Source organism: Stigmatopora nigra, chromosome 14, assembly GCF_051989575.1.
Source record: "Stigmatopora nigra isolate UIUO_SnigA chromosome 14, RoL_Snig_1.1, whole genome shotgun sequence".
Lineage (NCBI taxonomy): Eukaryota > Metazoa > Chordata > Actinopteri > Syngnathiformes > Syngnathidae > Stigmatopora > Stigmatopora nigra.
In genome coordinates this window covers 2,571,823-2,597,500 of record NC_135521.1, presented here as the reverse complement: position 1 = coordinate 2,597,500, position 25,678 = coordinate 2,571,823, and the positions used below count along the sequence as shown (strand labels likewise).

The 25,678-nt window shown below is 35.9% G+C and overlaps 2 protein-coding genes across 4 annotated transcripts in view; both read right to left on the bottom strand.

Moving 5' to 3' along the window:
* Positions 1–6,596, bottom strand: part of efemp2a (EGF-like fibulin extracellular matrix protein 2a) — a 9,445-nt gene extending 2,849 nt beyond the window's left edge. Inside the window, exons 1-9 of the mRNA XM_077732621.1 lie at positions 6,454–6,596; positions 5,891–5,939; positions 4,487–4,675; positions 3,696–3,818; positions 3,517–3,633; positions 2,963–3,082; positions 2,774–2,893; positions 1,614–1,740; positions 371–566 (exon numbers count right to left, since the gene is read on the bottom strand). Coding sequence (XP_077588747.1) covers positions 371–566; positions 1,614–1,740; positions 2,774–2,893; positions 2,963–3,082; positions 3,517–3,633; positions 3,696–3,818; positions 4,487–4,675; positions 5,891–5,939; positions 6,454–6,537 — 1,125 coding nt within the window. The 5' untranslated portion in view covers positions 6,538–6,596. The remainder of the gene's footprint in view (positions 1–370; positions 567–1,613; positions 1,741–2,773; positions 2,894–2,962; positions 3,083–3,516; positions 3,634–3,695; positions 3,819–4,486; positions 4,676–5,890; positions 5,940–6,453) is intronic.
* fibpa (fibroblast growth factor (acidic) intracellular binding protein a) lies at positions 6,523–24,236 on the bottom strand. Of its 3 annotated transcripts, none has more exons than XM_077732624.1 (11): positions 23,990–24,236; positions 23,258–23,390; positions 22,986–23,184; positions 22,656–22,782; positions 20,497–20,597; positions 19,374–19,507; positions 18,190–18,298; positions 18,046–18,109; positions 17,237–17,323; positions 17,072–17,169; positions 6,523–6,649 (listed from the first exon to the last, which is right to left on the bottom strand). In XM_077732624.1, exons 2-11 carry the CDS (start codon positions 23,340–23,342, stop codon positions 6,616–6,618), a joined length of 1,038 nt encoding a protein of 345 aa, XP_077588750.1. In that variant the 5' UTR covers positions 23,343–23,390; positions 23,990–24,236; the 3' UTR covers positions 6,523–6,615. The 3 variants fall into 3 exon arrangements, with proteins under 3 accessions (XP_077588750.1, XP_077588748.1, XP_077588749.1); XM_077732622.1 differs by lacking the exon at positions 6,523–6,649 and adding an exon at positions 12,351–14,802; XM_077732623.1 differs by lacking the exon at positions 6,523–6,649 and adding an exon at positions 15,388–15,968.
* Between the last annotated feature and the right edge of the window lie 1,442 nt (positions 24,237–25,678).

Below are 25,678 nucleotides of genomic sequence, written 5' to 3'. Positions count from 1 at the left end.
TATATATATATATATATATATATATATATATATATATATATATATATATATATATATATATATATATATATATATATATATATATATATATATATATATATATATATATATATATATATATATATATATATATATATATATATATATATATATATATATATATATACATATATATATATACATATATATATATATATATATATATATATATATATATATACATATATATATATATATATATACATATATATACATGTGTATATATATATTATTATATTTAATTTGGAAACCCCCGCCGTAAACCCAAAATTGGGATTTAATGAGCCACATATCTTCAAAATAGAGATGAAAAATGGATAATGCCTCTCACCCGGATATAAAAGTCTCCCTGCGGGTCGCCTGAGCGAATGCGAAAGGTGTTGTAGGCTCCTGGGGAGACACTGGTGGCTTGGATCTGGAAGATGTCTGAGGGCACCGAACGCTCAGACGTGATGCTCATGTATCGGTGCACGATGGAAAATGGCAGATCTCTGCACGCTGGCTTTGTCACCGGACATATGCAGCGGCTGCCAAAAACATTTCAGAACATCAGAGATCAAAAGAACACTTTGTTTGAGAATCTCATCTCATTTTCTGAACGACTTTATCCTCATTAGGGTCGGTGGACACCCAGAATTGGTGGCCAGTCAATCGCAGAGCACAAGGAGACAAACAACCATTCACACACACTCATACCTAGGGACAATTTAGAGTGTCCAATCAGCCTACCATGCACGTTTTTGGAATATGGGAGGAAACCAGAGGAAAACCACACAGGCCAGTGAGAACATGAAAACTTCACACACCAACCCCAGATTTGAACCCAGGACCCCAGAGCTGTGGGGCCGACGCACTAACTACTCGTGCCATCAAGCCACACTTGTTTGAAAATGACAGTTTGAAAATGAACGATGGAGTTCAATAACTAGCCAGCTGGGTTGAGCAGAGCTCTTCCTTAAGAAATTTTCAATGTCATTATAAAATATTTGATTATTGAAAACAGCCAGGGTGGCCCGGTGGGGCGAGTGATTAGTGCGTCGGCCTCACAGCTCTGGAGTCCTGAGTCCAAATCCAGGTCATGTCCATCAAACCTTGTGGAGTTTGAACGCTCTCTCTGGGCCTGCGTGGGTTTCCTCCAGTCATTCTGGTTTTCTACACATTACAAAAACATGTATGGTGGGCTGATTGGTCACTCTAAATTGCCACTAGGTATTGGTTGGTATTCTACTCGTGCCTGCGTGGGATTTTTCTGGGTACTCTGGTTTCCTCCCACATTCTAAAGACGGGTGTGTAGCTTTAGTTGGGCAAAAAGTTGCACTTTGGTAAACAATACTGTCTTTTATGGCAGGAACAGGACAAGAGTTGTAGTTCTAATGTCTACCTGCCTGAAATTTAGTCTACTTCCAGGTGGTCTGTTCATGCTGTGGCTTTATTTGGGTTTATTTTATGGCTATTTATATTTGTTTTGCAGCAATTAAAATTTGAGGTTTTTTTTTCTTTTTGCAAAGCATTTGGACCATTCATTTGGCCACCACACAATTGGGAGAATATACACATTGTAGGCAACCACTCACTTTTCTGACACCTGCACATAGGGATCCACACATCGGTCGGCGTCCACGCACTGGTATCTGCCGTGGATGTTGACACACGTCTGCATGGACGTACACTGATGCTCACCCGTCTCACATTCGTTGATGTCTGGCCGGCACCAAAGAGAAATTTTAGTCAGTCTATCGGGGCACCAATGTCTGGAAAATATTGACAACTTTTAGCCTAAAAATATTTTCAATTTGTAAACGGTAAAAGTACTTGTTTTTTTTAATGATTTCTTTAAAAAGAAAAAAAAAATAATATATATATATATATATATATATATATATATATATATATATATATATATATATATATATATATATATATATATATATATATATATATATATATATATATATATATATATATATATATATATATATATATATATATATATATATATATATATATATATATATATATATATATATATATATATATATATATATATATATATATATATATATATATATATATATATATATATATATATATATATATATATATATATATATATATATATATATATATATATATATATATATATATATATATATATATATATATATATATATATATATATATATATATATATATATATATATATATATATATATATATATATATATATATATATATATATATATATATATATATATATATATATATATATATATATATATATATATATAGATTTTTTTTTTCTTTTTTTTTTATTTTTTTTTTCATTTTGAAGAAATCATATCTAAAAAGAAAACAAGTACTTTTACCATTTATAAATTGAAAATATTTTAGGCTAAAAGTCATTATTTTCCATATTATATATATATTTTTTATATGCTTATATATATATATATATATATTTTTTTTTATATGCTTATATATATATATATATATATATATATATATATATTTTTTTTTTATATGCTTATATATATATATATATATATATATATATATATATATATATATATATATATATATATAAGCAAAAACGTGGGCCATTCATGTTTTTAAGGTGACTTTTTTTTAAATAAAGATTGTGACTTTCTTTTCTTTTTCACCCCCATATATATATTTATCTTCCATTTTTCAGTTTAAAAACAATGTACGTATTAACGAATACTCGCCGGCTTACCCTGACATAGTCTTGTGCCTTGCAGCTGGTAGCCTTCAGGGCAGACACAAGAGAACTTTCCGGGCTGGTTGACGCAGCGATGCTGGCACAAATAGCTGGAGTAGCTGCACTCGTCCACGTCTGTCAAAGTGGAAGCAGATCCAGACACTCCCAAACGTGTCACGGGAGGCCAGGCCGACGGTGGCTTACCGTTACAAGCAAATCCGTCGGGTCCCAGCTCATAGCCGTGGTCGCAGCGACAGAGGAAGGTGCCATAGGTGTTGTAACACCGCTGAGAACACGGTGCGCCCATTTCGCACTCGTTCACGTCTGACGAGGAGAAATGCCCTCAAATTATTAGTTCAGGCCACAGGGGTCAAACACACGGCACCATAGGGCGTAGACCGGATCTTTTTAAATCACATGCGTCAACTTAATATTTCTCTACAATAAAATGTAATTTCTGTACTAATTAATTTATATGTATAAATTTACATATATATATTCATCTTCCATACCGCCCATCCTCAAAAAGGTTGCAGGGTTCGCTCTCACAATCTCACTGCCTCTGAGTGGGAATCGAACCCAGACTGCCCGCACCAAGCCACTGCAGCAATGGGTGGTCTTATTTATTTATTTATTTATTGTATAAGATATACACACACAAATATATATGTGTATATATATAAATATATATATGGATCGGACATCACTTGAGATCACAGCAGGAAGACAATGTTGTCGTTAATGGGGTTGAGACTTACCCACGCAAGATCGGTTATTTCCTGCCAGCTGGAAGCCAGGCTCGCACTGGCACGTGAAAGAACCTGGAACATTGACGCAACGGTGCTGGCAGTAGCGGTACCTGCATTCGTCGATATCTGGTGGAAGAGTGGTGAGTGCTCAGCGCTTAGTGGGATCAGAGAAATGTCGGAGGCCTCACCGATGCACTCGGTGCCCACTTTGCGGTAGCCGTCGGGGCAGTGGCAGGCGAAGGCCCCAAGGGTGTTGACACATTGCTGGCTGGGCTGGCAGTCGTGTTCATCTCGCTCGCACTCGTCCACATCTAACAACGGATTCAAAGACACTCTTTAATGTGAGGGAACTGATGGGAAGAATTTTTAAGAGCAAACCCAACAGGCATGTTGACCACTCGTCCTTGAGCGAGGCACACATATTGGGATTTTCTATTTCTAATTATTTATTTATGTATTGATATATTTTTATATCTATTATTACTATTTTTAATTATATATTTTCTATTTATATATATATTTATTTATTTAAATTATTTTTTATTTTTTTATATTGCAATAGTATATTGCAAGCATAAACACTTCTTTCTTGGTTTCCATCTAAACTTATTCAGCAACACATTGTTTATTAACCATTTACTTAAACTAATTAATCGATAGCAACAGCTCAAAATGACACTACTATGAAGACCCGAATAATAGTAGGCACTGGAATAATAGTAGGGAGTGGACAATTCCAAATGAATTAATAATAGTAGGCACCGGAATAATAGTACTACTGCTACTACTACTAATATTCATTATTTTTGGAATTTTCCACTGCCTACTATTATTCCGCTGCCTACTATTATTAATACACTTGGAATTTTCCACTCCCTACTATTATTCGGGTCTTCATAGTAGGAAGAAAACAATTATGAAGACAATAGTAATAATAATAGAATTTGCTGCATAGATTTCTACTATGAGATCTGCTCACCCACGCAGCTGTCGCCCTGAGGCACGTAGCCTAGGGGGCAAGGGTTGAAGGCCTCGGTGGGAGCGACAGGGGGCTCTGGGGCCGGGATGACCGAGGCCGAGCGGGGGAGGCACAGGTAGCCGCCGTAGTGGTTGAAGCATTTCATCTCCCCCTTGCATGCATCAGGGATCGTTTCGCACTCATTTATGTCTGGGGGCAACAAAACAGTGGCTAAGTCAACTTAACATTGTAAAATAAGAGGAAAAAAACAAACAATTTGAATAGTTTGCCAGTCTACTTTAGGAAATGGATAACAATTTTAACATTCTATAAGGCCCATAGAAATGGCGACCTTTTTATTTCATTAAAAAAATCCTAATAGAACTGGAGCTACAGGGGAAAATGCAAAAGATGATTTGGGCCATTGGGTTTTATGATCTAAATTACGATCAATTATAGTGGATCATAAAAGTTTTACGACACATATCAGTATTTTCTTTTAAATCAAATGTTCAGGACAAAATCTTTAGGACATGAATGTCATCTACTTGATATTTGAGCAAAAAACTTGACCTTTGACATCATTTAGGCACAGTCCTTCTCCAAATGGTTAAGACCTCACCAACATGATAAGGTGATGGAATAAAAAAAGCAGATTTATATTTCACATATAAGTAATATAAAACGTGAAGAAAAAACAAATAGGTTAAAATCAAATCTACTCAATGTTTATCATCAATAATCAGTTAAAAACGTCAGATTGTTGAAATCATCAACAACTACAGAAAACTAAACCAAACACATTGCTTTTAAAAAAAAAATGATAGCTAAGCTTCAAAACAAAACACTTTGACCCTACATACAATCAACTTTCTGTAAGAATACCACCACTTTAAAAGTGTTTATGCCAATGTGATATATCTATATCCTTCACTAGCTAAGTTGAGTTTACTCAATAACAACAGCTAACTCATTCATTGCCATTGAGCAAAAACAACAGGTGACACAAACATAGTTCTCAACTCTTACATTTTCCATTGTACAAATGCATATTAGCCTAACAGAGAGCAGCTGGATTTAGCCCTTTTAGAAAAAATATGTAATTAAGCTCTTACCACCAGAGGGGAGTGTATCCTCCCAAATCAATAAAACTAAATACAACACTTTCAAAACAAACCATTATAACCTCACTGTTATATGAATCATCGACGCAGAAAAATTGAATTTGAAGGTTTTTTGTTGAGTTACTCTATTTTATCAAAGGTATATAAACTCATTGTGAGACCCTATTGTATACTTTGAAGCACATTGGCTGTCACTGACGACTATAGACGTCAAATTGAGAGGACTGGAAGCAATCATTCAGTCCTACAATTTAAATTACATTTCTCAATCATAATCAAAAAAATATATATATATATTTACCTTTGCAGTGCTCTGTCTGAGGGTCCCAATGATAGCCATCTGTGCATTCCTGCAAAAACAATTCTCTCAGTAAACAAAATACAATAGGAATTTATTCTTCCCTTCATTTTCTATACCGCTTATCCTCACTAGTATGGAGACTGTCCCCAGCCAATTGCAGTCAGAGACAAACATTTGCGGTCACACTCTTGGGGCAATTTAGTGTGTTCAAATAGCCTACTCTGCATGTTTTTTGGGGAACCAGAATATGCTGAAAAAAACCCACGCAAGCCCGAGAAGAACCAATAGGAATTTACAGATGCTAAAATAATATATACTACAAAAAATAAAAATACACCGGTACAATATTGAAAAGGAATGGAATACTATTATGTTTCATTGTAACTGCCATGAATGTTTGATAGAAAGTGAATTCAGGCCAAAAGAAATGCAACTTATCCTGGTATTTCCACCCAGATCACCAGCAGAAAGGCAATACTGTGTGTGCATGAGTGTTTTTTTTTTCAAAGAAATAATCCAAACATGTATGACGTGTTTACGAGGGTGAGGAAAGAGATCCATACCGTTTGGGTGTCAATGTCTTTGGGTGGCTGCGAAATGACGCTTTGGAGGAGCGCGCACACGATTGCCAAACACGCACCCTGCATAATACCCACGTCAGACAAGCACGCACATAAACACAGACGTGTGCGCGCACACACAACGATGAGGCAGGAGAATGGCAGTCAGAGTTGGACGGTCAGCCCGCTCAATCGGCATCTGGCGGAAAAAAACATAATACAACATTAAAATTTATACTGTACCACACTTTCAATCAGCTTTAAATACATTATTCTGACAACATTTGTTTGCTAGTTGGCAGAGCAGTAGAAAAGCTAGGAATGATCAGTTTTTTTTAAAAAGCGCAATATTTGAACCCCAAATTCTTTTTCCACAAGTCAAATTTTATCAATTCAGGCATTAAAAATTTTGGAACTCTTTACTGTCTGATGCTGGAACGATTCATGCTTCTGAAAAATTGCATTTTAGTTGAAATATATGTCTATTTCCTTCGTTTGCATAATTTCCGGATGTTGTGAAGACAAATGACCATCCCAATATACTAGCTATATATATATATTAGCATTCTGAGATCATTCATATATTTTTTATGAATATTTTTTCTTGAAAATAAAAACGGTACAGTAAAATATTCGTCCACACTTGTCTTTTGTTGACATTCGAGCAACTGTTTTGCGACGGGTGATTATTTCTTGAAGCTGGCAAGAGATGACAGAAACTAATGGACCCCAACCATTATTTTTCGTTTCTACAGGGTGTCGTTAACTTCAAAACGTTTTTTGGCATCTGTTGCATTTTTGCTAGTCTAGCCTGTCATGAGACTGTTTTATTTTGACCAAAAATGTAAGTAAGGCAGTCAAGGGGCTAATAATAAATATTTCATAACTAATTTAACAAGTTTAAAAACAAATTGGAAGCTGCCAGAAGCTGCAAGGGTTATTTCACCTGACTTAGGTACGGGCAGCGTGGGTTCGATTCCAATTGGTGGTGGTGTGATTGTGAGTTTGAACGGTTGTCTGTCTTTTTGTGTTCCCATCAATTGACTGGCGACCGGTTCAGGGTATATTGTCTGCCTTTCGCCCCAACTCAGCAAATTTAGGCTACAGCATCCTACAACCTTAGCAAGGTTCATGTTATGTAACAATAGAGCAAAAAATCCCAAATTGTTAAATGAGTCATGACAAATTCAGAGGGGAAAAAAAGAATTGAAGATGGCTTACAAAAATGGAGACAACAAAAAAAATGGATGACAGATGGAAAAGTTGCACGACCCCTCTGTTGATAATAACTAATATGTTGTAACAGGGAACAGTGAAAATTGAAATGCACGGGAATACGGCAACAGCTCTATTGCACTTTGTCGGATGAGGACTAGCTCATTAGTTACCCACAATGCAATGCGACGTGGTAGAAAATTGTGATGTCTCTATGCGATCATGAGTTATCATCAGCGCCCGAAAGTAATTTTGCAAGTGCAGAATATGATTACATGATCATTGATTTGCTTTTGGGTCATTTATGGGTAAATTCCTTTGAATTATGGTCACCTATATATTTTGGGGCATTTGCATAAGAAATAATATCTTGTTGTTGCCTCTCAATAATGCTCTAAAGTTGATTTTTTGAAAGTAATAGCATTTTAATGAGTGACCTATTTTAATGTCATGATGTGATACTACTTTTAGAATTTAGTAACAATTTCAGCTCTAATCTAGTAGTCACCAATGTTGCAAGTTTTTATGCTGCTTTTGAATCAAATCACTAGGATTTGTCATTTACTTGTTACATTCATTTCTTGCATTATTTGTCTAAAAATATGGTCATCGGATGGGTATCAGCATAAGATATCTTGGAGGGGAAAAAACGGATGGTAAATAAAAAAAAAAACATCTGCATTGGGACATCCCAAGTAAAAAATTACATTCAATTAAAAAAGATTGTTTAGGATAATTTGTCATACATCATCAATTTAAAAAGAAGTCACGGGGAAAAGGTCGATGATAATTTGTCATACATCAAAAAAAAAGTCACGAGAAGAGGCTGATGACGTTGCGGGTGTTCCAAACTGAGGATTTTGCCACCGTAGGGTATTCCCTAAGCAGTTAACCGTGGTGTCGTTTTACTGTAGATCGGAATGCAGTCATGGCCTTTATTTGTTTGACAGCGTTGACCCTGCGGTGCGCGAGGATGACGACGGCCGGGCATGTTCTACCCGTCTATTACGACCGGCGACGGTGATTATAGGGCCGCGTGACTGGACCGCGCTCCAAAAGTAGAGCGCAGTCACGTGACATGTTCACAGAGAAAGAGCTTCCTGTCACCTTCGCCCACTCGCACCAAGGTTAGATACATTTGCATTTGGAAGTCCCTATTTAAATGTATTAGAGAACTGTCACCGTCAACGGCACAGAAGTTAAGGCATGAAAGGTGGTGAATTAAAAATATGTTTGTTGTCAAAATCGACTCATTTCACTTACATTGACAATCCAGTCTTTTATTTTGTCATTTTCTATATATATGTATTTTTTTATTTTTATTTCATTTTCATGAATTCTATTTTGGATATTTATGTATATTATTTTCTGTTTTTCCCATATTTATGTATCTAGGCAGGTCTTTTTTTCAATGTTTATATTAATTTCAGATGTTTGTAATCTTTCCTCTATTTCCGAGTCATTCTTTTTCAGTTGTCCCCCAGGAAATTCTGCATACTGTTTCCTTAACTTTTGTAAGAATAAGTCCCAAAACTAAAATAATAATCAGAAAAACAGAAGAAAATAATTATAAAATGTATGTTTATATTCATTTTAGATGCTTATGTTTTTTTTTAGTTGAATATATATATATATATATATATATATATATATATATATATATATATATATATATATATATATATATATATATATATATATATATATATATATATATATATATATATATATATATATATATATATATATATATATATATATATATATATATATATATATATATAGCAAAAATATAATTATTTATATAGTCAATTTAACTGAGTTAGTGCTCTTAATTCGGTGATTCTTTTACGTACAACAGGAGGGCATTAGACGTTGAGAACTGCTGTTTGATAGCAATGCCTGGAATAAGTTTGATTTAAAATAGAGGAGTCGACTAACGGATCGTACTAATCGACAATTGTTTTGATTCATTCGCCAACGAGAAGCATTGTTGACCAAGTAATTGTCGATGTGACCCTCTTAGTAAATATTTAAGTACAACATTATTGAAGTAAATATTATTCTTTCATTCTTTCACATCTTTTACATTCATAAAACATGTTTTTTGTTAATTTTTTTTCATTTATTTAAATAGTCTTTTACCAGTATTTCTCCTTTTTAATTAATTCCAAATTATTTGATTCATGAAAAACAATTTGATGAAAAAGTATACATATTAAACTTTATGTGATAAGGTTTAATTTGTTTTTTATTTTAAAAAAAAAAAAAGAAGGGCCAACATTCTGATTGTATAGTAAGCCTTTTTTTTACCTAGCTAAAATGAAAAGGCCGGACTGAATAGTTTTTCACACGGGTTTACTACTTGCTAAAATAATCGGTGACTAATCCGCTATCGACAATTTGTGACAACCCCGACCAAAACTTCATAGATTTGAATCGTGAGTTTGAAAGAAACAACTGTATTGAATGGAAAAACTACGGATAGCATCTAAAGCACCTAGAAATGGAACAACAGTCAGTCAGCTTGGTAGCAACTCACCAGCAGTTGGTCGTCGGCTTGACCCCGGTGAGTCCCAATGCGGTTCTGAGCGGCGCGCCCCGAGAGACTGAGCGCAAGACAGCCTGAGCAGCTGAACACATGCGGAAGGAAGAAAGGAAGAAAAAGGGAGGGAGAGAAGGAGAGTCGGCCAGCAAGCCAGCCAGCGACCGCCCACTCAGCCGTCTTCCCCCCCAGCAAAGCCCCCCTGCCGGCCCCTGGCCTAGAGATGCAAATTCCTGGTCCACGGCCCAAAAACTCCGTCCAAATGGCGAGCGAACAGCAACTTCACAGATTCACACGCGACCCCCCGCCCCACCGAAAGCGTCTCGCTCCAACAACACACCTGGTTTCGTTTAAACTAAAACCCCCGCAAAAGCTCCTTGCTCCCCCCCCCCCATACACCTATATTTACCTCCCCCGTCCCTCATTTTCCACGAACCCGCAAAAAAAAAGAAACCAAGGATATTTATAGCTGGGAGGGAGAGAGAGAAATAAATGGAGTGTTGACAAAAATGAGAGAGCGGAGCAAGAGAAAGTGGAAAAAGTGTCCACTTGGCGTCTTTCGGACCTGACGCGACTAACAGTTGACGCCGTTCAGAATCATTCCTGGACGAAGCATGAATTTGTTCTGGGTGTTGCAAAATCGGGAGTTACGTGAGAGCAATCGAAGCATGACTCAAGATAGACGTGACCCGAGGCTTTGTTCCAGAACATTATGAAATACTTTCACGCTTATGGTCGACTCACATTTTGAACCCTGGGTTTTTTCACCTTCAGTAACTTTGATAACTCATAGTCTATATTTTACACTATTTCAATTCTTCATAGTATTCCTGTGGAAGTTGCACAATAAGAGATCTTGCATGGAGCCCCAGATCGAGGGAGATTATCAGTGGTCTTGTATGTCTTCCCTTTTCTAATAATTGCTCCCACAGTTGATTTCTTTACACCAAGCATTTCACCTATTGCAGATTCAGTCTTCCTAGCCTGGTGCAGATCTACAATTTTGTCTCTGGTGTCCTTCGACAGCTCTTTTTGGTCTTGGCCATGGTGGAGTTTGGATTGTGAGAGACTAAGGTTGTGGACGGGTGTCTTTTATACCAATAACGAGTTACAACAGTTTCTATTAATACAGGTAACAAATGGAGACTTTGTTGGAAGTCTGACCTGACAGCCAGAAATCTTGCTTGTTTGTAGGTGACCAAATACTTATTTTCCACTTTAATTCGGGAAATAAATTTGTTAAAAATCAAACAATTTTCAGTTTTTTTCCCTCCACATTCCCATTTACCCATTTTGACAATTACAGGCCTCTCTAAGTAGGAGAACTTGCACAATTGGTGGTTGAGTAAATATTAATTTGCCCCACTGTAATCAACATTAATAAAAATGATATTTATTATCAAGTCTTGATGTAGTTGACAAAAAACCACTGTATATTGTTGCCTATTTGTTTCTCCATTGATGGTCATTGTTTCATGAAAATATTTTCTTAAATTTCCTTAAAATGTACAAGAAGTGACCTGGGAATGGCCCCATAACATTAGATAGTAATCCAAAATCAAAGTGACTATGCAGTGCTCTAAAATTGACAGAAAATGATCCAAAATGTGCAGGAAGAGACCCCAAAATAGCTGAATGTCACCGGAAAATGCACTAAAATCAACAGGAAATGTTCCTAAATGTATGTGCTGTCAGTACCCTTAAATTACTCTTAAATTATTGACAGATGGCACCTTAGTCTCCAAAATTGTCCAACACATAGCTTGAGTCCGGATGTATAGTTGAACATTTTTGTGACGTGCCAATATCAGCATGGTCTTGAAATATTAATATTACTTATTTCTGCCGTGTTTTGAGATTCCCCCTTTGTTTGGTGATAAAAAAAAAGTCATTTTTGTCGACGAGCAATCTAGGTGTACAACGAGGCCAATCCCACCATTTGGCGCCTTTGTATCTTTACGACGCGTATGTTTGCGGGTGGCGGCAGCTGTGATTCCAGGAGGATCTTGTCAAAAATCACGCTGGCAACCCCCCCACTCGCAGACCAACTGCTTGAACCCCCGCACACTCCCCATTTTCCCTGACCACACACAAACATACAGCAAATTCTTAGAAGTGAAGTCAGATCTAGCAGAAAGCCTTCATTTGCTGTCACATTTTATTTTTCCAGCGCTCTTTCTGGCTTTCATCCCCAGGCAATACAATTGATATTTTTTCTCACGTGGACCAAATAATTGAGATATCTTTTTTTTAATGAGGCCTCTGAGAGAACAAAAATATAAAACACCATGACATCTTGGCATAAATACTCTCTTTTGTTTATAAAGACGTCAGTTTGCAGGCTAGGAGGGCTGATAGTTAGGTAGTATACTGTGACATATGGGGGGTATCTATAAAAAAATGGTACAATTCATATTGTGATAATGTGCCCCAAGATACAAAAAATTTAAATATTTTGTGCAAAATAATCTTCAATTGGCTGGCAACAAGTTGACGGTGTATTCCAGGGGCTTGCCAACTCCTCGAGAGCCACTATTCGGTCCGTTTTCCATCTCTCCCTCCACCAACACACCTGAATCAAATATTCGGGATCATTATGAAGCTTCTAGAAAGCTCGCTAATGAGTTGATCATCTGATTCTGGTGTGCTAGAGGAGGAAGATATGGAAAACAGACTGGATAGCTGCTCTGGAGGACCGGAGTTGGCCACCCCTGATGTATTCCATAGTTGGTTGGGATCAGCCCCCCTGCTAATATTGTGAGAATTAACCGAAACAGATGAATGAATGAAAGGGGGAAAAATAAGACAATGTTGAGTTTGCCCCCGCACTCAATTTGACATTTAACTGACTTGCCACAAACGTAAAAAGCATCAAGTAGTGCTGCGACTTAAAAATATGCAGTGTCAACTAATGTACGCATGTACTTTTTCCTCAAACATAAAGATATCTAATGACACTGTTCTACAAATGCTACAAAAGGGTTCTTAGTAAGTTTCAGCCAGCAGTAGTATTTTGTGGGCCATCGGGGCACCTTACAAAGGTCCCGGCCCGCCCATTTTACCTAGCACGCTGCCATCTAAACCTAGTCAAATGTGTTCTGACTGGCCAGACGCAAGTCGCCTTGATTTTGAAATAAAAAACAAAATTCCACTTTGATTTTTTTTCATTTTATCGCTTGTTCAAAAGTGACAACTATTGGAATAATATGAATCGTCCAAATAATTGAGAAATGTTGACATTATAAGCAATATGGCTGCCACAACATCCTAAAATTCTGGTGAAAAAAAATGTAATTTCTGTAATTAGAGAGCACCAGGTTATCATCAAGATACTTATTTCTTATTTTCAAATTGAATAATTTGATATTTGCATTTACACAGGCAAGGCAAATTAACTTCCTTATGATATTAAGCCTAATAATATGCTTTTAATTTATACCGTATCTCAGAAATACAAAATGTGAGAATTTTTCTTGAGATTTTCCCTTCAAAGTAACACATTTATACTCCCTATTAAAACCATGAATATGGAGGTAAAAATTGGGAATCAGGGGGCGGCTTATAAGCAACAAGAAATCGTAAAATTCAACAATTTAAAGGATGCGTCTCATGCTCGCGGGAGGTTTATATGCGAGTAAATACGGTAATCAATTTAATACTGGCTAAACATTATCACAAAAGGGGAAGGTGACGTATGTTTTAAAGCAGGTACTAGTAGATTTGTAGTTGTTTGTGTAAAACTATAACATTAAATGTTTTGAGTAATTTTACGAAGCAGCACTTGAATCTTTTAGTTTCCCATCCATGTCACCACAGCAAGTACATTTTGGCCATTTTTAATCTCTCAAGCATATATTTCCCTACATTTTGTAGACCTGTGCTGTATGAGTATAAACAACATAAAAAGGACTGGACGTCAATAGCAAAAATGAGCATTAGTTTGGAAAATCTCTAACTCATTGGCAGATATAGAGGTCCAATCTATCATCCTTCTGCTTTTACCTTCAATGACTTTATCACTAGCAACATACAATCTATTTAAACTGTGAGGTTGCCAAATGAATCTTTGTACAAGCCCTCCCATTTCAATATTCCCGTGGATTGCAGCTAATGAGTATTGAATTTGAAAACAATTTCATCTAGTCAAATACTTGAACTTAATTGGCGCTGCTAGACGTCCAATCATTATTTTGCTCTGAACTTCAATGAGATTATCTCTAATCAACATGAGATCCATTACAATAGGGAAGGTTGATGTCTATTTGCATCAATGGCAAGCAGTAACTTAACTACAAATGTTATAAATTACTTCCTGAAAACCTATCATTTGGGTCCCTTCACTTTTAAATGAAGCCAGGTTTTATGAACATTGGAATAGAATAATTTTCACTTACGTGGATGTTAATGCTGAATATCAAGCATATGGAATACAACTTTCCATACAAGGGGAGTTAAAATAACATCTCAGTGGGGGAGAGTTAAAAAAACAAAAACAAAAAAAGCAGTTGGAAGCAAATTCGACTCAGTCGTGATACATTTTGAAGATGCAGCTTTTGATAACGCCCATGTATCTGTCCCACACCACTTGATGTCTACGGTCCAAAAGAAGAGAGAAAAAGAAAAACAAGAATCAAGCTAAGTTCAAAAAAAAAAATAGTCACCTTCTCGTTAGACCAGCGACTACGTGTTTATGCCGCACGCTCTTTCTCTTTATGAATATGTCTTTGTTGAGCGGACGGGCGGGAGTTGGTCCAGCGCGGAATGTTGACGTGAAAAATAAGTACAGTGGGGACTCCAGAGTTGAATGAGATCATCCAATTTGGAATTCACCCAAACTGCAGAGGTCAACATTTGAATCAAGTCCAATGTTACTAGGACTGCCTCGAAGGATAACTTTTATAATCGCCCAGCAGTGAAAATAAGCTTTAAAAGCTAGTTGAGGACAGTTGGATTATGCATATAATAGGGGTGTCCTAAAACAAAAGAAGCAAAATGGATGCACCTTCCTACTTTTCTTTAAGTAATTATTGCACTTTGTGTAAAGCCTACAAACTTCATTTCATTTCTCAAATATTGCTGTTTGTCTGTTAAATGCTATATTTTACTGAAAATACTGATCTGCTGATCATTTATTTATCAAGAAAAATATTGAAAAGGATCAGGAGTGCCCAAAAATGTTCATATAACTGTTACTTTATAGTACAAATATTAACAAGGTATTTGTAAGTTGTAAAATATTTTCAATTATTTTGACAGTAAATTTTAATATAATTACTCATTCAATTTTTTGAAACAAAATAGTCAAAATAGAAAAGTGATAGAGATAAAACTAAAGGTATTGCTGTTTTAAATCTTTGTACTAAAAAATATAGATGAAAAGCATTTTAAAAATGTAAATCAGAATTTTAACAGTTTTCACCACTTAATTCGGAATAAAAAAAATAAAAATAAAAGAAACAGATGAGTAAATTGACGACAATAATCGGGTGTCTCAAAAAAAGAGAATTTTGACATTTTGACATCCCACATATCAAAATGATAAAAAGAATGAATCCTTTTTCTCCTCCTCCTAATTGTAGGCAACGCGTAGGTGGGCCGGCGTTCCTGAACGGACCCCCTCGGAGCGTCCGGCGTTACTAGCGCCAGGAATGAGGGATGAGACAGGATGACGCACAACTTGATGAGTGAGAGCCAAATGGCCAGTGTTTATCTAACTTTGTTTAGTTTACCAAAGACGTCTGTTTTAGCAGCGACTCGCCTGGGAAGAGATAAAGACCAGCCTGGTGGGCCACATTCGGGAATTGAACCCCTGCTGTTACACGTCTCGTCTTTCGCAGACCTATTTTCGTGTACTTTTTGGAGGACGTGGGTGGGGGTTGAAGGGGATGGGAAATTGCTGCCCTCCGTCGTTTATGACCCAAAGAAAACTAAACTACTAAAAATAATTAGTGAATTGATCACTCCATTGATCTGGGAGGGTGGTCCAAATTTCTTCCAAAATTAACATTCTGTTGTTCATTCTAATGTTCATTGTGGTCCAATGAACATATTTGTTTATTCGCTGGCAATATCAAATGGATTGGACATCTACTACTAATAAACTCTGTGAATTTAACAGCAGAAGGATGACTGGACAACACAGGATTGTCTGTCAATTCTAGTCAATGGTAGCTAATATGTATTCGTTTTGAAAAATTTTATCCATCCAGTCAACCATGACAACTTTCGACCCATTCACGCTGAAAAATACCTTTCCACTGCAAAATCAACGAGTACTATATTACTAATAGCCGGCCCGTTTCATTTGAACTGAGAGTGTAGCAGTAAATGCATATTTATGTATTCGCATTGTCAAAAGGAATGGATGTCAATAACCATCAATTTCAGGTAATGAGTATTCTTTGTGAAAAATATAATTTAGTCAACTATTACAATCCATCTGATTGATGTTGAAACATGTCTAATCATGTGGTGTCCAATTATCCTTCTGCTGTGAAATTTAAGTTAATGTATCGCAAGTAGACGTCCAATTCATTTGAGATGGAAGGGTGGCAGGGTCAAAAACATTATTGGCAGCTAATGAGTTTTTTAAAAAATGTCATTTTTTTCAACAATTCAGCTTCCGAGTACTGACGGTAGTATAGACACTGTAATATATTGTCCAAGCGTCCTTAAACTGTGAATTGTAATCAGTTTATCGCAATGCATTTAAAGCAGCTAATGAATTGTGTATTTATTTAATTTATATTTTAAAAAATGTCAACTATGACAATATCCGACGCAAAGATCTTATGGCATGGTCACAAATAGCGTTTCTAAATGCAGTTGTTCAATTATTGCATAGGTCAGAAGAATACTCACTTGAAGGTGTCCAGTATGTGTGCGGAGTTGGCGTAATGCGTCAAGTAAAGCCTGGTGTCGGCCGCCGTCCATCGGTCCGAGCGACATGGTTCGATGAACTACAAAGAGGAGGGGGAAGTCACATCTGGCCTTATGTTGTCTGCCCTTCGAAAAAAAAAAACACACCTTTTCCACGAGGTCGATGAAGAAATCACGGACGTCTTTGGTGTTGGTTAACTTGACGGCGATGTTCACCAACCCTCTGGAAAGATTCTGAAAATAAATGCACTCATTATAGGTGCGGCAAGTCAAAGGTTGTAGCATTTTGCAAATTAGTTTGAACTGGAAGGGTTGATCGTCAAAGTTGACTTTGGAATGCCACAGAATCAAAAGAAAATGGTTTTGTGAACTGAATGTCCTAAATCCAACAGGAAGTGACACCAAAGAATCAGGAAATAGTCTGGAAGTGCTTCATAACACTCAGGAAGAAGTAGTAACCCAAATCAACAGGAATTGGCCTGTAAATCCACAAAATCAGCCCAGTGGGTGAGTGATTAGCACGTCGGGTTAGCATTTTTGGGTTTTCTCTCAATTTTGTGTGTTTCCTCACATCTTTCATACAAAATTGGGACTTTTACAAAATTTCAAGGGTTTAGTGCGTAGTTGTGTGAGGACCGTGGAACGAATTAGAGAATTTACGTACATATAAAGTGCACCCCTCCATACGATTTATTAAAGTTACGAAAAAAGTTCTGGAACCAATGAATTTCGTAAGTAGAGGTAAGTAAAGGATTGGACATATAGCAACCCCAATGGCGACCATTGAGTTAAAAGTAAACATCTACTGCTGAAAAACTATTTTAATGTTACTCCCTCACTTTGAAATTGGCCTACCTCTCAGAAAAAAAAGAATTGGACATCCATAGCCATCAATGGCAGCCAATGAGTTAAAAGCTACTTCTACTGATGAACTTTTTTCAATTTTAATACTCAACCTTGAAATTGGCCTCCATCTCAGGAAAAGCTTTGGTTTTTCCACGGAGAGCTGTGCACACAAGACTGGTGACAAAAGAGACAATGTGAGTGAGGCCTGTGCTATTTACAGCAAAAATTCCGTGAAAATGTGCAACGTGCCTGACCTTTTGTGTTGATCCAGCAGATCCTTGTCAGAAATTAGAATCTTCAATTCTTTCAGTTCTTGGAGAAATTCTTTGTCCAGATCTACGTCCATGTCGTCCACCATGTTATCTGAAATGCAAGTAAGACCGGGTCAATTCCACGTAGAACGGGCACTACAATTGACTGTGATGGATGTCCAATAGTTTTTCAATTGACATTTTATATCCTAGGGGCGGAACCAGTGTTGCGAGTGGTTAGCGCATCACAGCTTTGGGGTTTTGAGGTCCAATCCAGGTGGGTCCACCTGTGTGGAGTTTGCATGTTCTCCCCGGGCCTTCGTGCCTTTCCTCCAGGCACTCAGGTTTCCTCCCACATTCCAAAAACATGTATGGTAGGCTATTGGACACTCTAAATTGGCTATGGGTGTGCATGGTTGTCCATCTCATCGTGCCCAGCATTCGGCTGGCCACTGATACAAGGTGTCCCCCGCATCTGGCCTGGAGTCAGCTGGGATAGGCTCCAGCACCCCCTGCGACCCTAATGAGGATAAAGCGGTTCAGAAAATAAATGAATGAATATATATATATATATATATATATATATATATATATATATATATATATATATATATATATATATATATATATATATATATATATATATATATATATATATATATATATATATATATATATATATATATATATATATATATATATATATATTTGTATTGCTCTTGGCTCTTAACAAAAAAAATTCATTTGTTAAAAAATATTTTCTATTTACGTAATACAATTGATGTTTTTTTCATCAATAATTGATCATTCAACTAATTGATGAATGGAATCCATTTTTCTATTGAACTCACAGCTTGAGATCCAATCTTTTTCATTCATTCATTTTCCCTCACCAGGCCAAACAGATTCCATGTCTAATGACATCAATAGTCCCATAAGGTAAAGATTTAGTCTTCCTAGAGTTTAGGACCTAGATTCTCAAGCCTTCCCGGGGATCCGATGCCTTCTTGTGGTGGGCTAGACGTACTTGTCTGAACCCCCCAAAGTGTTTTGACGTCAACCGAGACTGCCGTTTGTTGATTTGTGAGCAGAATGACGTAAAAACCCTCTCTGGTTCAAATATGAGCACAAACCATTTGCCAAAGATAAAATCTGGAATTTAGCCTTTGAATGTAAGAAACTCTAACCGACTGCACCGACGGTCCAGTTGCTGATAAGTTGTCCAGCGCAGAAAGCAAAGTCCTGGAACGTGAGATATTGCAGCTTTCTCTTCCCCGTCTCAAAGCGATTGTTGGCAAAGAACACAATGGCTGCGTAATCCCTGTAAACGAGCCAAGAAAGCGATTAGTGCTCCACTCTTTTCCTTGATGCAAAGACATTGTGGTGCTACAAGGGCGTCCTGCAAATCGTTAGGAATGTCTCGAGTCGAGGCCTGTTACGATAACACATTTTGTTGGGCGATATGCAATTTGTGTGTCACAAAATTGAAGAATAAGCCAATTTAGTCACTTAAGTAGTGAGAATAGAGCCTCACAAAACACCCATGCAAATGCAAATTATTCAAACTATTTTTCGTGATTAGAGCATAGACTGTATTAAAAATACTTTAAAAAATTAATGACAATGCATAGCATGCCATTTGAAAGCTAGTCTAAAGTAGAGTGTGACATAGGTGAGAAACCCAAAGATATTTTTGTCTTATGCCAATAAGAGCCGAAGAGAAAATCTTTAATTGAATCCAAAACATCTTCGGCTGAATGTGAATGCTGTTTTTCTAACCAGATTATTCCTAAAGGACATCATTTCAAAGCTATATATAGAATGAGATATGTGAAAGTAACTTTGCATTTACATGTTAAACATGGCCGGTTTTTATTTTGAAATATTCACCAGGTGTTCACATGCTAAGAAGCTAACTATGAGCTTTACTCTTTAACAAAAAGTGTACTGATTTTATTTGTCACACTCGTGAGTTGAAGAATAATATTTTTTCTGCATCTATTGCAAATGCGGTCAACTTCTCCATTTTTTCAGATTTGAAGTGTCACCTTTTCACCATCAAGATTACAAAAAAAGTCTACTGAGTTTATTTTTCACACGTGTGAGTTGAAGAATTAAAATTGTTTTGCATCTTTTGCAAATGCAGTCAATTTCTCCATTTTTTCAGATTTGAAGTGTCACCTTTTCAACATCAAGATTACATTTGGAGAAGACAGCTATTAGTTAAATGTAGGCTAAAATCTGTAGTACTATTAACCTTTGTCTTTTATCATTAGCCTACTGCTGTACAATATTTAATATTACCATTACCTTGCAAGCTTGTCCGACAGAAGGAAATGCTGACGTATATTCTCCACTAGAGGGCCCTTCAACTCTTCCACCATTTTGAAAACCCGCTTGAAGTTGTCAAACTGAAATAAAGACACAATAGGTAAGGATTAGTAGTGATATTGTCACACACAACAGCCACCCACGATTGAGGACAGCTGGGATAGGCTCGAAGCAATCCATCCCCCACCCCTTCAAAACCCTAGTGAGAATAAAGCAGTTCAGAAAATGAGATCAGACTTTAGCCTGCTATTAACCAATTGATGTCTTCTCCAAATTGCAATCTAATGGTGAAAAGGTGACCCCTCAAATTTGAAAACTTGCTAACTTACAGCATTTGTAAACAATGTCAAAATTGTAAAAATGAGCAACTGACATAACATGCGTGCAGAAAAGTGGTATTTCTGTACGGAGTAAAAAGTTTGTGGTTAGCAACTTACCCCGAAATTACACCAAGAACAGCAGTTATGCCTCTGCATCACGACTACGGAAACATCTCAGGTCATTCTCTACTGGTTGGAAATGTTTGCGCCAATCAGAGAGAGAAAATCAAGAGGGCTCTTACGAGTACACGTGAAAACATCCAAAAACGCAACTGGAATTTCACGAGGGTTCACACTGTGACCACTTTGTCAGCCATTTGTGAATAAACAATGTTAAAGGGAATCTTTGTGTTTATTGTTTTATGACGAAAAATCTAATCCAATTGAATATATCGTATGAGCTAGTCTTTTTTCTGCATGAGAACATAAGCTCATGAAAAATTTAAGTATCTGTTCATGAAAATGGAAAATATGGACAGACTTGGCTATCTTCATTGATAATGGTGCTTTATTTTGAGAAAACGGAAAGTTTTATTTTGTATCAGTGCTAAACTTCCTTCTTCGCATAGCGAAATTGTGTGAAATTCATCCAGTCCAGGTGCGGCACCCATAAAAAGTAAACCTTTGCTTTGAGCATAGGATTACATCCGACATGTCATCGACATTTATGCAAGCGGTGAAATGTGTCAGACTGATTGATTGATCAGTGTGCTTGAGAATATTTATGAGGCCATGAATGCACCTAGCCTTGTCAAACTACAACCGGTATAAAATAGTCAAAATGCAACCGGTATTTTAAAAAATGTCTTCAGTGTGTACATTTACAGTGTACATTTCAAAATAAATGAACATCACATTCAAGATGAATGCAACAGTCCGAAGTTACTCTCAGTTGTTTCAGATACAACACCAAGAAAATTTTGACTTCAAAGTTTTTTTTTTGTGTAACGTTTGACATTTTTATATTTTCACGTTAAGAAATGCCATTTTTGCTTGTTAGAGAATGTTAGGACTAAGTCACCGAAGATAGTGCAGCGTGACATCTTCACAAATTTTACAAAGAAGCACCAACTACAAAACAAATTAGGACTTGACACCAAATATTTCAAGAAAAAGGCTGCTAATGCATACCTAAATCATCAGGATGGCCATCAACATCAGCAAAGACAGTGTAGCAGGTTCGTGAAGCCTTCCTCCATAGTCCTTGGAAGAGTGTTAGAAGAGCAAGTGTGGAAACCCACTTTCCAGCCATTTTCTTTAATTTTTGATTCCAAGTTCTAATTTGTTTTGTAGTTGGTCCCTTCTCTGAAAAAATTGTGAACAAGGCACGCTGCACTGTCTTCAGTGAATAGACCAATCATACTTCAAAAGTTTTCTTCATACGCTGCTGAGGGTATGATGACTACTAGGCTTTTTGCCAAGTCAATGATGACGACAATGCCGATGTCTGATTTTCATTTTCAAAAGGCAAAATGCTTTTTTTTTTAAAGTGAACGACATTTTTTGAACAGAAAAAATAGAAATGAAAAACGTTCCACACAAAAACTTGAAACGTTTCTCGACAAGCTGTGAAAATTTGAAGTAATTCCAACAAAAATTGTCAGAATTATTGGCCTGCAAAATGGGGTCGAACACTTTGGAACACCCTGTTTATTTATATATAGACTTTGTTTCATTTAGAATTTAAGCAGTAGATTTTTTTATTCTTCAACATTTAGTAGCTTTTCATCATCTCATTTACGTGCTCTTTTTGTGTATTTTGATCATTAAAGTTTTTTTCTCCCTGTTTGCAGTGTGGAAATGTTCTTGTATTTTTACCTGCCGTCTGCAGCTTTTGAGAGTTACACTCGTTTTGGCGCTGATGTCATCCAAGTCTTTCTTGGTCCCCTTGGAGAGTTTCTTGCCCAGGACTTCACGCACAAATGCATCATCGAAGTCATAATACCTAAAATTTGGAAACGGAAATTAAACCGGATGAAGTGTCAGGCGCAGTTGCATGCTCAAAATGCCTTGCAAAAAGGGAGAAAAAAAGCACAAAACGCAAATTGCCACAATACAAACACCATTTCTAAACGCTTTCCAAAACAAAGGTTCACACGACACTTCTAGGCCACCGTGCAAACCACATGAAAGGACCTAACCATTTACCTCTCAATGAGTACGGCTTGTCGATGAGGGGGAATCTGAAATAGCAGCTGATTGGCCAGTTTTGAGGGGCTGTGCAGAAGACGCTCGCACATCTGGAAAGTTCTGTACTGGTCCATGGTGTCACTCATCAGCACGTCCGTGCTGGCCTCACACTCTTCCAGTGCTCCACCCTCCATTCGGAACTTCACCGCATCATTCACTGCTCAAGTCAACATTTTTGTTCAGGAAAATTCACATTTGAATGTTGTGTGCATGTACTTTAAATGGATTACCTGTATATCCATCCAACCAGAGCTGATAAACCTCCTCATCCATGATGGTGGTGTTACCCACAAACACATCAAGTTCGAACGCCATCTGAAGATTTGTTGAAATTCGATGGATGGATATCAAACAAGACCAGGGCTGCCAAAAAACATCATTTTTATAGTGATTTACCCACCTATGTTTTGAAATGAGTAAACTGATTGGCTCATTAATAAATCAAATGTAATTTGCTCTTATTAGAGCTGCAGCAAACAACAATTTACACCAGGGGTAGTGAACCTATGGCTCGGGAGCCATATGTGGCTCTTTTGATAGGTGTATATGGCTCTTCGCGAACCTGTGTGGTAAAATATGTGAACCGCTAGTGAGAGACCTAAATCCCGGATGCACCAATGGGAGCGTCACGCTGATTGGCTGATTACCTTTTTTAAGTCAAATCAAACATTTTAGATAGATGCTTCATGAAAACTACTATTTAATTTGCAATCCTGTTAGGATATGCAACATAATTTTGTGTTAATACAAGCATGACAACTAGCAAAATACAATAAATCCTGCCAGACATAATACTAGGATGCTGTATACAACCATTAGCGGGGTAAGGAAGCCATGATTTCCGACTGGCCGTGAAAGACATCATCGAAGACGAAATGGACGTAAATTCAAAATGAAAAACATATATAAACCAAGATCATTTAAGTTTATGGTGTTAAATATTTGGCACCAATAACTCTTACCTCGTTAAGCCACCTCAAAACATTCAGGCAACAAAATCCAGTAACATGGCTGTTATTAGCTTCATTCGGCCAGCTACGTGCGAACTACCTACGTCTAGAAATAACAAAACGCACACATTCAAAAGTGACTAAAAACATAAACAGCAAGTTGAGAGTTGTTCTTTAAGTTTGACATTACATGGATAAAAATAAAGTTGCGTTGTCGCCTGGGCACTCGGACTGTTTATTTCCGGATTTGTGACATCATCACATCGTGGACGGACGATTTCTGATGACGTAACGATTTCTGCACTAAAGGCACTGCCCAGTCAGACATTTTCAAGATATATCGTCTTAATATAGGAAAATAAGACAGGAAAACAATGATGTTTATTGGCACAAAACAGTATTTATGTTTTAATCCTTTTTTGTTTTTTTGTCATTTTTTAATGTTTAAAGACAAAAATAGGAAATTTGGAATAAGAAAATATCTACTGTTTAATCTTTTCACGGTTTGAGTTTTTCCTCTAAAACATTTTTTAAAAAATAAAAAAAATGGATTTTTTTACCTTTGTATTTTTTAATTAAAATATACATTTTGATGATATTTAAGTAAAATAAAAATAATCTTAATGAAAACTTTGAAGTTACTGTTTATTTATTCTATTTTATTCAAATTGCAGATTCAGAAAAAATGAATAACAAAAGATTTTTCAAATAAATAGTGGAAAATGAAAAATAATCTTAAAGGTATCTTTAAAAAAATTAACATTCATTTATGGAAGGGAAGCACAAAAGAGTATTTAGGGTTTAATCTTGGTTTTGTTTTGTTTTTGTGTAAAAACAATGTTTTAATATGTCCACAAATTAAAAGAAGAAATAAGAAAATATTTAAGGTTTAGTCGTTTTTTTCTAAAACATTTTGTGAGAATAATTACGTATTTTTATTTTTCATTTTATTTTTTTAAATTTTAAAATAAACACTTAATTGACGTTTAAGTAAAATAAAAGGATTTTTAATGAAACCTGAAAAGCTAGTTTATTTATTTTATTCAAAATAACGATATATGTTATCACTGTTATCACTGTTATCACTGTTATAATTGTTATAATTGTTATCATTGTTATCATTGTTATCATTGTTGTTATTGTTATTATTGTTATTATTGTCATTCTTGTCATTATTGTCATTATTGTCATTATTGTCATTATTGTCATCATTGTCGTTATTGTTATTATTGTAATTATTGTTATTATTGTCATTATTGTTATTATTGTCATTATTGTTATTATTGTTATTATTGTTATTATTGTTATTATTGTTATTGTTGTCATTATTGTTATTATTGTTATTATTGTTATTATTGTTATTATTGTTATTATTGTTATTATTGTTATTATTGTTATTATTGTTATTATTGTTATTATTGTTATTATTGTTATTGTTGTTATTATTGTTATTATTGTTATTATTGTTATTATTGTTATTATTGTTATTATTGTTATTATTGTTATTATTGTCATTATTGTCATTATTGTTGTTGCTGTTGTTATTGTTGTTGTTGTTGTTATTTGTGTTATTGTTGTTATTGTTGTTATTGTTGTTGTTATTGTTGTTGTTATTGTTATTACTATTGTTATTATTATTATTTTTATTTTTATTATTATTTGCTATCCGTTCTTAAAATAACCCAGACCGTGCACATCTGC

Bases quoted from the DNA above. Each gene is read 5' to 3' on its own strand.
- fibpa (XM_077732622.1), bottom strand. From the start codon at position 23,342: ATGGCGTTCGAACTTGATGTGTTTGTGGGTAACACCACCATCATGGAT. The intron at 22,783-22,985 runs GTAAATGGTTAG...TCCAAATTTTAG, and splicing joins CAAGCCGTACTCATTGAGAG to GTATTATGACTTCGATGATG. The intron at 19,508-20,496 runs GTAATGGTAATA...GCTCGTTTACAG, and splicing joins CTGTCGGACAAGCTTGCAAG to GGATTACGCAGCCATTGTGT.